Below are 14,409 nucleotides of genomic sequence, written 5' to 3'. Positions count from 1 at the left end.
GGATAACCATAAGGTCTTTTACAGCTACATACAGAGCCTAAAAGGTAGTAATGAAGCATGTGCCAAACTAGTGACTAATGGTATCACACACACTGATGCGTAGAGTTAACAATCCTGCTTGCAGACAGATTTGGCAAAAATTTCACTCCTTTATCCCTACCAGATGCATCACAAACCTCACTCCAACTTCAACCCCACCCTATATATCTAAAGAGAAGGCCATTAAAGCCTTGTCTAAGACAAAAAAACACAGCCTCTATGGGACCAGGTGGCATCCCAGGCTGACTTCTAAATAAATTAAAACATGAACTGGCATCACCACTAAGTACCCTAATCAATCACATCCTAACCACAGGCTTTGTTCCTGTGGAGTGGTGAACAGCAATAGTTATACCCCTTCACAAAGGTGGCTTAGAAATGGCCCCAGGGAATTATAGACCGATAAGTCTGACCAGTCTCATCTGTAAAGCCATGGAATGTATCAGCATGGACCTCATAAATAAAGACATAGATGACCTCCAAACCCTGGATCTGACCCATTTCAGCTTCATAAAGGGAAGATTCTGCCTGTTAAACCTGATGCATTTGTTAGAAAATGTGACCAGGGCCATTGATGACAGCAAATCTGTGCACACAGCATACTTCAACTTGGCAAATGTCTTTGACACACACCCACATTCACCCATTACTGACAGACTTTGCAAACTGAATGTAAACCCCTTTGCTGTAAGATGGGTTGCCAAATGGCTCACAAACCAGTCACACATTATCAAAGTGGGTGACTGCACATCAACCAGCAAACCTGTCACCAAAGCAGGGTGCCACAAGGGTCAGTGTTGGGCTCCCTACTGTTTGGTATATACTGTATATAGGCCAAATTTAAGGGGCTTTGGATAATCAAGTTTGTGGACCACAGCAAACTGGGTGAAATCATTAAATCCCCAATTCATGTCAGTATTCTTCAGGAGGATCTCACACAGGCTAGCAACTGGTGGCTTAGTCATGGTCTCAAACAGAATGCAAAGAAATGGATCATCATTCCCTTCAGTAATAACAATGTCCCTTCATACTATCAAATTAAGAACAATATACTATGTAACTATGAAGTGGTAAGAGATCTGCTATCACAAGTCAACTGCAGCCTTAACTCTGACCACCATGTGTCTACTGTAGTAAGAAAGGCTTTCTATGTAGCACACTTGATTAGCAAAGGCATCACCTCTAGAGCAAAGGAGGTTATAACCCCTCTATACTCATCACTAATCCTTTCCCCAAGGATTCATCCTTGGACCCCTACTCTTCTCTGTTTTCACCAATAATCTAGCCTCTGCCACCAAACTTGGCACACTCATACAATACGCAGATGACTCAACCAACATCTGCTCAGCCCAGTCCCTACCCAAACTGCAAAAAGTCACACAGGAAGCCTTTTCCTCTGTTGAAACTTGGTTATCCAATGCCCAATTAATACTCAACCCAAACAAAACTAAACTACTCATCTTCCAACCCACCAAACATACTCAAAACAACTCTCACTTTAACATCACAGCAAAAGACAACACCACTATATACCCAACTGAACACACCAAATTACTAGGAGTGGAAATAGACAAACTAAAATTTGACATTCACATATCCATGACCATAAAAAAAGTCCACAAAAAACTAGGAGCGTTATACAGAAATAAGCAACTTCTCACCAAAGCAGCAAAGATTTCAATAGCAAATTCCCACCTTATCGCCACCCTACTTTATGCCTCTCCAATATATATACCAACCTAAGGCAATGCAATCTAAACAAGCTAGAGACCTACTACAACAAAATCGCCAAATTCGCCACAGGGGCATCCTACCATAGTCACCACTGTCTCTCACTTGCTGAACTGGGCTGGCTTGAACTCCCTCACCTCCTTCAAATGGTATCAACTCTCACTCGCCCACAAACTAGTAAACCATCCACTAAATGTCCCATCCCTCCAGAATCTACTCCAACCCTATCGCACCATCAGACCACTAAGATCCAGCAAGAAAAATCACTTGCAGATCACTAAAGCCAATAACTCTGCTGGTGAAGCACTATTCTCTTGCACCATAGCCAAATTATGGAATTCCCTCCCACCCACAATTACCTCCATACCATCATGCACCCACTTCAAAACTTTACTAAAAGCGCACCTAAAAACATGCTGGCTATGCCCTTGCAACTCCCACTCTATCACCCATCCCATCCAACCACTACCTTTCCTTCCACTCCACTAACTACCTTGATTATAGCAAGCTCAGATGCTCATAAGCCTAGTACTTATTATACAGCAGGAACTTCTTATTGTAACATTTGTTAATGTCTGTTATGTACTTCACAGATAAAGATTCTAGTTGTCTACTGATGTGCTATGTTCTTCATCTGTAAATATGTTGTAATTAATTGCTATGTAAATTGTTAATCGCTATGTAATCCAATGTAACTACTGTCTGTTTATTTTAACTGTGGAGCTTTTCTTCCCGGGCCTCCACTGAAAATGGGCCTACGTCCAGTCGGACACTCCCAGTCAACAAATATAAATAAATAATAATAAATAAATAAATTACTAATCAGGCCCATAATTGAGTATAATGCCCTTTTTGGCATGTACCATACAAAGCAGCTGCAGAAATGAGAGAGACCTCAGAGTTTTCTAACTAAGAAGATCAAGGGACTTCAGCACATGGACCAGCTAAAGTCCCAGTCACTATACTCAGTATCGTATAGACTTCATAGAGGAGACTTATGCCTGGCTTAAAGAGCAATCTCCGACCCAATGAATTTGTTCCACATTCGTAAAACAAACGGGACTAAAGATACCCATTCCAGGGACTTAAATATGGCCTGCAACTTGAATAGGAAGTGCTGGAAGGACTTCTCCCAGTGACCTCCACATCTTTGGAATAGGCTGCCAATTCATGCGAAGCAGAGCACCTCTATGACATTGTTCAAAAGAAACCAGAGCGAGTGGATGGGGCACCATAAATTCTTACCAGGGTTAGCACCCACAGCCCTTCTGGACATGGGCAATCATTACTAAATACAATCCTGGGTATTGACTAGATTATCTATGATATCACATTAAGATGAAATGGCTAGGCTTGAAATGACTTCTGTGTCAGTAGCCTAGTAACTTCCTGTGATCCTATGATCCTATGACAGTCTCAAACTTAATGGCAAAAAATGTAGCATTTTGTTTTTTGGCAAACCTGGGCACTACTGCTCCTATCACACAGGTTACCCTCCCTTCAAAATTGACTCAGTCATCAAGGACTTGGGCACATTCATTGACAATGAACTGTAGACCAACATGTGGCCATTGTTGCTTGGAAATCCTGGTATATAACCAGATTAATCACCTGTTGCATATCTTCTGAATCGAAGGATGTCATCCTCCCTCTCTTTTCCTCCCTTATCAAACTGATAATAGAATATAATGCTCACTTTTTATGTACTTGACTAGGTATATGAACCATCTTGAGAGACCACAACACCTCTTTACCAAAAAAATCAAGAGCATGTCCTCCTTAAATTATCCTAACTGCCTTCTTTTCCATTTCCTACCAGTTATTGAGAGGAAAGCTCTGCCTTGCATATAGATCCTTCAAATATCCAGTCCTTTGTTACCACATACACATCCACAAAACTAATACCACCCTAAATATCTGCTCAAGACACCTAAGCTTCCATCAAGACACAAATAAGACCTGCTGGGAGGATAAATATCTTTCAGTGTGAATACCTCTTTTATGATATTGACTTCCCTAAGAGATTAAGCAGATTAGTTCTGTGACCCATTTTAAGCTTAACCTGGGCAACTGTATGGACAATTCTATGTATACTCCCAGTGTGGCCCTCTCACCACATTATAGAAAGGGGCTGACACTAGGTCAGTGCTCAGTATTAATTCATGTATTAGAAACTGGTGGCATTATTGGCTAGAATTCAAGTGGTGCATTAGAGCAGCAGTCTAGTCTGAAACTCAACCAATAAAGGCAGAACTTAGCAATTTTCCAGTATCACTGATTACACACTTCTGTAAAATGTCAAAGTATTCATTGTTACCTGATTAGATGTAAAGGGTAATCTGGGTTCAACACTATGACTAAACCAGGCAAGGATATGTATGTTGGTTCAAAGCACACCATTAATCTGAAAACAAAAGTGTAGGGCAATAGTTCAAAAAAAAAAAAACTGGTAAGTAAACATAAAAGCAAATACGTTTTTGCAATTAAGAATACAGCCTGCTTGCATGCCTGTGTATGTGTTTGTGTCTGTGAGTGTGTGTGTGTGTGTGTGTGTGTGTGTGTGTGTGTGTGTGTGTGTGTGTGTGTGTGTGTGTGTGTGTGTGTGTGTGTGTGTGTGAATGTGTTTGTGTCTGTGAGTGTGTGTGTGTGTATATGTGTGTGTGTGTGTGTGTGTGTGTGTGTGTGTGTGTGTGTGTGTGTGTGTAAAAATCATAGATATTTTGTGTGATATATAAGTATGTGCTTAGACACCTGCTTTGTTCACAGCAGAAGAAACTAAATGGGTAGATGTGGCTATAATTTTAAAATGGTTAAGCGATGTGAACATATTAATGCATTTCATGCTATCTTGGCAGACTGGAGAACCTATTTTGAAAGAGTAGCACTTTTTACTCATATTCTAAGTGACAAAATGCTTTTGATATGCTGAATATAATCTATGGCAAATGTACTGACTATTGGGTGTCTTTTAGTACCCCGAAAGATTCAATAAATCATTTAAATAAATTGCACTCACTGCAGAATTCTTTGTAGACGTCTGCTTTTGAATCCCAAACCCCTGAGGCTAGACAATTTTGAGTTTCTTAAGAGAGACAAATAAGACATGAATGGATTTTGGCTTAATATGCAGTGCTGCTGAGAACTTTAATTTTGCAGGAAGACTAACAGCCATGCTAAAAAATAGAATTTTATGTGGTATATATTGTGGAACCCATATATGAATGGACCATCAAATGAAAATCTTGTACTCCATCAAGCATTATACAAAATAATATCATTGGAAGAAACAGTGAGAAAAACTCTAGAATTACAGCAAATTATGATTGTTTTGCTAATACATTTTCGACTAGTTTGCTTAGGAAGTAAGTATACTTTAAATGTGACAGATCTCTAAAACATGCTGTTTTCAGTAAACACTATAAAAGAGTCATTAAGAGAATGTACACATGAAAAAGAACAAGATACGGAGCGACTTTCTTTTCTCCATAGTTGTGCAAATGTTGGGTTATGGGATTAATACAGTAAAGTATGGGGATATGCAGAGCAATATCTTGTCCCTGCAAAAATTATGTTCTTTTCAGTTAGACCCACAGACTTCAATGAGTTTATTTTTGATGAGTTGTCACTGCAAAGAATTCAAGGGACAGTTTCTCGGTCAGATTCTCATAGGGATCCTGCATGGGCCATAAATGTTACAGTTCCAACTTTGCCTTAATCAAGTAACAATGACATATTAGCAGATGGGAACCTGGAATAAATTCACTTGTTCTTCTCAATGAATGTACCCCTGAATGTTTTTCTGGGTAGGTGCTGGCAGCAGCTGTTTCTTACTATAACTAAGTAAACATGCCAATAATTGTACATTGCCTTGCCTGTGTTGCTAACTAAATTTCATTCAAGTGTTATTACAACTTATTTCTTATGGTACTGCTTCTATTTCAGACTTTCTACCCTGTGAAAATTCTGAAGAGCCAACAATCATGGGCCCCATGGATATGTACTTTACTTGAACTTTTGCACACTTACACATGTAAGAAATTGTGAAATAAGAGCAGAAACAAGTGAATCGTTTACAGGTATATGATATCTAATCAGATTCTGCCTTGGCTGTAAGCAGGACTCCAAGGAACTTTGCTGTGTGGATCTATAGTAGTGATTCCAGACACAAGAAGTCCCAGTTTGTCTTGAGAGCTTTGTGATACTGTGTCTTTTAGTACCCTGTGCAAATGATAACTGTGACGCATGCCATCCTCCATCACATGCACACAGAGACCAGATCATGTGCTAAGCATAATCTGATGGCAACACTACAAGCATCACATTTACTATGTTGCAACATAAATAACATGATATAAAGTTGTTAAACAGAAACTGCTTCCTTATCAATGCTGCCACATATTGTACTCATTACTTCCTGGGATTCACTGCGGCAACACCTAATCCTGCTGTTGATGCCGGTGTAATACATCTACATAGTCAAGATATCAAGCCTGCCAACATAATGTCATATTGTGGAGCATGACACAGACCAAAATCATCTTGTTGGTTTTATTAGACAAGTACTGGGGTAACCCTTAGATGTATCCAGGTATCAGGGAACACCTTCTGTAGCTCACACATATTCTATCATATTCCATATCTATGAACAAGCAGTGTTGAAACACATCTAATGGTTTCATGGTTGCACATCATGGCATTGAACCATGGTTCCAAAACATAGCCTATTTCATCTTCAAAACACATGACCACCATTTTTTGGGACGAGGGCACTTGTCTACATGTATTGTATGTGTGTGTGTGCGTGTGTGTACGTGTGTGTGTGTTTGTGTGTGCATGTGTGTGCGTGTGTGTGTGTGTGTGTGTGTGTGTGTGTGTGTGTGTGTGTGTGTGTGTGTGTGTGTGTGTATGTGTGTGTGGTGTGCACACATGTCTCAGCATGTCTTCAACACATCATATTTGTAACCAAAATCTAGTCTGACCACCCAGCTCCTCAGAAATGATTGAGGCGAATCAGAGCAATTTAAAACAGACTTTATTTAAACATGAATCCAGTTTATATTCTAGATAAGTGCTTTCATCCTACATGGACTTCATCTGATCTGGATACTAACCTCTCATCACACCTTTATATAGGTATACTTAGCCACATAGCTAATTAGATTACAAATCAATTAATACATTAAACATTAGTTAAGCACTTGTGCAAATATTTTAAAGCAAAACCAATATAGTCAAATAGATGTTTCTCCACGGGCTTAAACTTAAAATAGGCTCTGTCTTAGTCAGACTTTCCCAGTCAACAAATGTTAAATAAATAAATAAGAAGCCAGTGTATCTCCCGATGGTCACTGAATGGTCCCCTAGCTAAAATGGTAAGAGACATTCATACCATGGTATCCACATTTATAGGGCAACTGATTTTGTCCCATGGGGGTGGTACACATTTGTTGTGATGCCACTCTACAAGGGTAACTCCAGCACTGATCCCAGGAATCAACCTCACTGATTCCAGGAATCAGCCTAATGAGTTTTGTATGCAAAGCCATGAAATGTATTATAACTTATCTAATTAACTATATCAAAAATCTTTTCAGATTCAACCACCAGTAGTTTTGCTTTGTCAGTGGTAGATCCTATGTAATGAGTCTTGTGAACTTCTTTGAGAGGGTTCCTCAGACCACGGACTGTGGGCACACTGTCCACACAGTGTACCTTGACCTTGCCAAGGCATTTGACATACCAAATGCAAATGTAATAAACAAGCTGAAGGAGATCAGAATTGATCTATATGTGGTTAGGTGGACAGGCAACTAGCTTATGGACAGGACTCACAAATCAAGATTACAAGGTGCATCCTTTGAAGCCAGGAAGGTGACCAATAGAGTTCCTTAGGGATCTGTGCTGGGGTCTATACCATTTGGTATCTGCTCCTCAGACCTCCTATCAAATAAGGATCTCAGGTTAACAAAGTCTTCAGATGATTGTAAACTCGGAATTATCATTAAGTCACGGGGACAGAGATACAGCCACTCGAACATGAGCTTAAATTCATCAATGTCACGTGAAATAAAAATGGTTAGAAAATCAATGACAAAAAGTACAATTTTGTGGCATTTGGTAGGCATCTCTTTAAAATGAAAAGGTTGTGAGAGAACTTGGTACTTGAATCAACAGCTCCCACATATTTGACTGTCACATTACAATGAAGGTTTAGAAATCATTTTACCTTATACAGCTCATAGCAAAAGGTATTTCCTCCAGAAAACATGTTCTTGCTTCCTTGTACTCTGCACTGATTAGACCCATCACTGAATATGACGCCCCCCTCAAGATGTACCTTGCTAAGTATATCAAGAAATTGGAAATACCCCAGAAGTATATAAATAAAAATATCATGGGCTTGAAAGATCTGAACTACAAAGAAAGACTAGAGGCATTATCCCTATGATCAGTTCATATACACTCCTTAGTGGCAAACTATATTTGCTTATAAGGACTCCAGTAGTCCAAGAACTCTTATACATCAATAAATTAAACAGCCAGCTAACACTAGTGCCAGAGACCTAAATCTACTACAATAATTAAAAAAGACAAGGAGAAGAGAGAGATTTGTTACACAGCACCTACGCCTTCTGTGGAACACACTCTCTCTCCAGTTTTAGCAGTGTGACATACTACCTGCATTTAAAAAGGTGCTGGAAAACTGGATGGTTAATCATAAATTCATCCCTGGTATGAGTTTAAAAGAAAAGCAAAGCCTAAGGGTGCATACTAGCAGACTAAAAATGGCATAATGTCTCCGTTGCTTTGTAACTTTTATGATCTTATGATCCTATACCATGTTAGCTGCTGCTGCTGTGTTATTTTTCTGTTTGATTGCATAAACATGCTCCACAGCCTCTGTGTTGATATCTATTAATTGTGACATTTTTATTTGCTTCCTTTGCATATTATTATGCATTCATTTCAACATGTGTGATCACTTACATCTACATTTGCATGCATTTTAATGTGCTGCATAACACTCTGTGCTAGCTGTCATATGGATGTACAGCTACTTTATATTTATTAGAAATACTCTTTACTTTGCTGAGAAACATGCAAACAGCCCTTGTGTAGGATGAAATGCGTCTATGAATTACTAACATCTCAGTGATATGCATTTGTGACAGTTAATCCTACTTGTCTCTGCATTATTAATGTAGGTATTCTTAAGTTGTCCTTTGTTTTTTAATTAACCACATAATTGCTGTTCTTCCTTACGTATCTTATCATTATAATTCCGTACTATATGCCAGTTCACAAATGAAGAAATTCATTAAGAGTTGTTTGATATGGTCTTCCCTTGGTAAAGTTAGTGATATGTTTTCATGGATTTTTATTCCTGTTTGTAGTTTATATTCTTATTCATGCTTGCTGCCAAGCTTGCTAGGATAATATTTTTTCATTTGCAGTGATTCCCTGGGATAATAGTACATATATTAGTGGCTAAGGATAAACACATGTTTAGAACGACAGTACAACAAGTGTAGATTCTCAGTTAAGTTGCACTCAAGTTCTAAGACTTAAAGGCATATGGAGAATTTTACATAAAGCCTGAATATACAGGACAATAGCATTTAGAGTACTGTATTGTGGTCAACAACCACATAAACTGACCTTATAGAAAACCAAAAAGCAAAGTATTCCATGTTAGAGACAGGAATCACTGGACTGAAGTTGAGCTATTACTTTGACCTTTTTATGTGCTACTCAGTGAATAAAAACATCTACAGTGTAAGATATTATATATAGAAGAGCTTTTTTAAATTCTGCAGCTACTGGACTTCTGGAAAAGGCAGAGGAATGCTTATTGCAACTTTCAGTAAAATTCTGACCCTATTTGAGTGTACAGTCAAAGGTGTTCATAACATTTCTTTTGGTAGAGGTTTGATAACATGAGGTAACATTTCATAGTTATGTATGGAAGATTGCAATATATTCTAGAGAAACAAGATTGCTAGACCTACTTTGGTGTCTTATCCATGTGATTAGCTTCAGTGATGTCAGTAACTTTAAAGGGGTTGTAGAGTGCTAATTGCAGGGGTGAGGCATGGAGATCGAACACTGAAGGCAGCTATTGTTTTGTGGAAAGAAGTTCAGGAAAAAATATAGATTTAGTGGCTAGAAAAAAAATAATGGAACACATGTACACACTTGGGAATGGGAATGGACACTAAAAGGTCCTGGACACTAAAAGCCATCTCATTATTTGTCTTGTTTCTTTACACAATGCTAAAACTGAGACACATAATTTTGTGCAGGATCCATGATTCCTGGTTCTGTTTCACCTAATATGCAAGCATTGTGTTTGTTCTTTGGGTTCTTTTTATAGGCAGATGAAAATTTCAAATCACAGACTTTGTGATTTTTGTACAGGTAAATGTTATGTAACGGAAATAAAGCAAAAGTCTGTGCTTCTGAATTTTGGCAATGATGAGGCATTTCCAATGACAAAATAAAACAAAAAAACTCAAAGAATACTGCATTTTACAAGAATTCTTTATATCCTCAAAAGCTCTCCAGTGTGTCATAGAGAATACAGTTTAACTTCTTCTTTGTAATCTGATTATTATGCTTGGTTGTATTACTCAGCTAAACAGATAAAGCACCTTGCTTTCATGTTCTCTGTGTCCAGTTTAAGGGACATACAAGAAGAAAGAATTCTAGTAACTGGAAGGAGTTCAGACAAGAGCTACTGATATGGAAAAGGGATAGAAAAAATGAAATGTTTCTAGAAATAAGACAGTTTGGGTCAAAGAGTCCTCAGAAGAGAGAGACTGGGCATGATTTCTGCTCACAGAAATCATCAGGTTGCCTGCAAGGGAATTTACCTGATGCAGATAGATGAGGGACAGAGGCGGATATAATCTCCAAACCAAAAGAGGGTATAATTTTCAAAGTAAGGGATTCAGTTTCACCTTGGCTATGAGGAAATGCTAACTTTTGTTGAGGGTCTTTGACAAATGGAACCAGTAATCATAAAGTATAACAAATTCAGATAAAAATAAATCCCTTAAAAGCATATAGAACATATAGAACTAAAAGAAGCTCAGGAAGAGAGGAGCAGTTGCAAAAACCATTTGAAATGTACAGAGACTGAATGGTTAAAAACAGACTTGTATATATCAAGTCCAAGGTGATCATTTCTCAAAACATCCCCTTTTCTCTGAGGTAAGGTGATATCAGAGATGGTGTATCTATTTATCTGTCTATCTATCTGCCTATATCTATATATATATATATATATATATATATATATATATATATATATATATATGTGTGTGTGTGTGTGTGTGTGTGTGTGTATATATATATATATATATATATATATATATATATATATATATATATATATTGATATAGATATAGATACATATACTCAGGGGTGCAGAGGAGAAGAACAGTCCTTGAGATTTGCTGTCCTGCAGTTTCCTTCTTTTTTTTTCAGTCTGTCAACATTTGAATTATGAGTGTCGACATTTCAGTAGGGAGAATAACAATTTGTTATAAACTGGTGTTCCATCATATAGAAATGGTGAGAAATTAGACTGACAGGATTTTCTGTGCAGTTATAAACATCTGAATAATACTATCAGAACATAGTGTCAAATAAGGCCATTGTACAAACCAAACAAACAAACAAACAAACAAATAAATAAATAAATAAATAAGCATCATGTTAAAATGAAGATGTACATGTTTTGTTAATGATTTCATTTAAGTGAGATGTAACACTAACTGCATCTTCTGAAAATAAACCATCCAAACCAGTAAGATGTTAACGATTGGCATTTATAGAAGCTTCTATGACCCAGCAATTGTGTCCTGTAATAACTAAAATTTAATAAAACAGTTGAATCTTACTGAAGTTTGAAGAAACAAAAAAAGAATGATGATGATGACAGCAAAAGCATGAATGTACTTGACAATGAAGGATTCTAGTATGAGTGTACTCCGCTGCAAAATCTTGTGGCATCATTATGTTGACTTACATTATGAATTATGTCCAGAACACTTTGATATTCTTTCTTAGTAGGGAAATCATTTAGTGCAAGTGAAAAATGGTAACAAATTCAGTCTAGGATGAATGCTAAACTGTTGGCAACAAATCTCAGCATAATATTCTGTGTTCTTTAAGTAATTTCTTCACGTGATTTATTATAAATATTTATTTCAAGTTTAAATACTAATTATCAAATGATGAAGCACTTTTCATGTCTTAAGCCCTCCACAGTCACCAAATTACTTCTCATATAAGTTTAATTAATGATGGATTCATGTTTTTTTTTCTTTTTGCTCTATCATTTATTATGCAAACTATCTGTTTTTCTTAACTGATAGATCTTTCAAAGACTTTTTCTGCTGTGTGTTAGGCATCTGCATCTTTAGGGATCCAGAAAGGGATTCATTTAATCAGACATCAAATCGTGTAACCAGAGAGGGTAAAATCTTTTGGTGTTTTACAAGAGGAGCAGTTTATCTATGCTTTAAGCATGATAGTGAGTCTTATATAAAGGAAACATTTATCATACTAATATTAATATTATATGGAACATAATATAAAGTGATATGTAATTAGACACAATGCCTGTACCCTGTAATATCAAGAATTGCATAAGACGTGTGCTAATGTCAGTTTCAATATTACTAATATAGTGTAAGTTCATATACCTACCACATATAAATATGTGATGTGCGTTAATTTCTACAGGATTCTCTCCTTGATCGGTTAACAACATATATCTACATTAATCACTCATTCTACCTGCACTACTGGTTCTATATTAGTATTATTTCCTAGGTTGTGAAAAACAGCAGTAGCAGACTTAGCTCACCCAATTATGAAAGAAAAAATATGAATCATTACTTCTTTTTAATAATGACATTGGGGCAAAACATCTTATTTTTAATTGCTTTTTGTATATTTTTTCTTATTGCTTGAGTTCGAATCCCATAGATTAGTGGATTAAATAGAGGAGGAAGCATAAGACATGCAAGTGACACAAAGAGTTCCACAAAATTTAAGGTATCTACTCCTCCCAAACGGGCTTGAAAAAATACCATAAGGCCACCAAATAAGTATATAGACAATAACAGTAAGTGTGTTATACAGGTATTTAGAGCTTTAGACATAGCACCTCTGGAAGCCCGATAAGAAACCTTAAAGATTTGTACATAAGAATAAACAATAACAATAATCAGGGTGGTTGCATGAATTGTTGACATACATGTTTCATATATATTGTTAGCAGATACATCACTGCATGATAACTTTAAATAGGTCTTGGAGTTGCAGCATATATTTGCTATAAACTTACCACATAGTGGAAATCTGAGGGCTAGAAAAATGAAGGTCATAACAATGCAAAATGAATATAGCCAAGGTAATATTAAAAGGATACATAGTCTCATTTTTGTCATAAGGCTGACATATTTCAGAGGGTTACAGATAGAAACATATCGATCATATGCCATTACTGCCAAGAATGACATTTCATTGAAACCAAATGTATACACAAAATACATTTGAATTAAACATCCTGCCTGAGAGATAGTTTTTGATTCTGAAAGAATATCTACCATAAGTTTTGGAAAGATTGCATTACTCACACATAATCCATTTAAACACAAATTGCAAACAAAAATATACATAGGTTCATAGAGCTTTTCATTTAAAACAATCACAGTAATGAGAAATGTGTTGCAAAATAATATTACGAAGTAGAACACTAAACTGCCTAGAAAAACGTAATACTTAAAATTTTCAATTTTATCAAATCCAGTCAGTATAAATATAGTTCCAGCTGAAATATTTTGCATTATTTATTCTCTTCTTATTTTTTCTTTGGTTTCTGAAATGAAACTCATAGCCAGCCTACAGAGTACAGAATAATGAATAAGATCAAACTTTGAAAAGTGTATACAATATGTAAACATTTTCCTTTGTAACACAAAAATTGTTAATATGTGTTGTTTGGTCAAAAACATTCAATAATGGTTGCAAATATATCAGAAATGAGCAGCAGGAGAACAGTATAGTAGCATCATATATAACACTTCAGGTAAGCACAGATACATGCACTTATTTAGTATGTACACTTATTGCTATATGAGACATCTGGTGAGATACTTGCATCAAGTTTATTAGCTTAACACAAAACTGTTAATGTTGTTTGTAACATGTCTTACTTGCTTCTTTTGTAATTTAAAGTATATATTGCTGCTGTCTAAATAGTAAAGCACTCAGCTGTTTGCATTTTAAGAATTAATTTAGAAAAACTGTTTTAGAAATCTCATCCAGAAGAAAGCTAAAGGAGCACAGAATAAAGCTTACCTCACACTTAATTCTTAATGCCGGTGGAATGGTGAGAAACTCCACAATTTAAATCAGTTAGATGTCTCTCAGGAATGCCCCTTGCAACTAATACTAGTAACTCAGGGGAATAATTCCTCATTATGCCGTGTGTTCCTGGTAACTTCTCATTACACATTAGAACCTCTTTGTTAGTATCCAGTTCTAATTTCAGATTAAGTCAACATATTACAGTTTATATCAACATACTTTCTAAACTTTTGGCATTCTCAGAAGGAATTTTA

General features: G+C 36.6%; 1 protein-coding gene across 1 annotated transcript; it reads right to left on the bottom strand.

Moving 5' to 3' along the window:
- Nucleotides 1–12,675: 12,675 nt before the first annotated feature.
- Nucleotides 12,676–13,305, bottom strand: LOC122803211 (olfactory receptor 52E8-like). Its single transcript, XM_044072818.1, has 2 exons — nt 13,215–13,305; nt 12,676–12,860 (listed from the first exon to the last, which is right to left on the bottom strand). The coding sequence occupies exons 1-2, from the start codon at nt 13,303–13,305 to the stop codon at nt 12,676–12,678; spliced, it is 276 nt and encodes a 91-aa protein (XP_043928753.1).
- Nucleotides 13,306–14,409: the final 1,104 nt, after the last annotated feature.

The sequence above is a fragment of the Protopterus annectens genome, chromosome 5.part1 (genome assembly GCF_019279795.1).
Source record: "Protopterus annectens isolate FY-2018-M chromosome 5.part1, PAN1.0, whole genome shotgun sequence".
NCBI classification, from domain to species: domain Eukaryota; kingdom Metazoa; phylum Chordata; order Ceratodontiformes; family Protopteridae; genus Protopterus; species Protopterus annectens.
The sequence above is the reverse complement of the archived record's forward strand: the minus strand, read 5'-3'. Positions and strand labels throughout refer to the sequence as shown.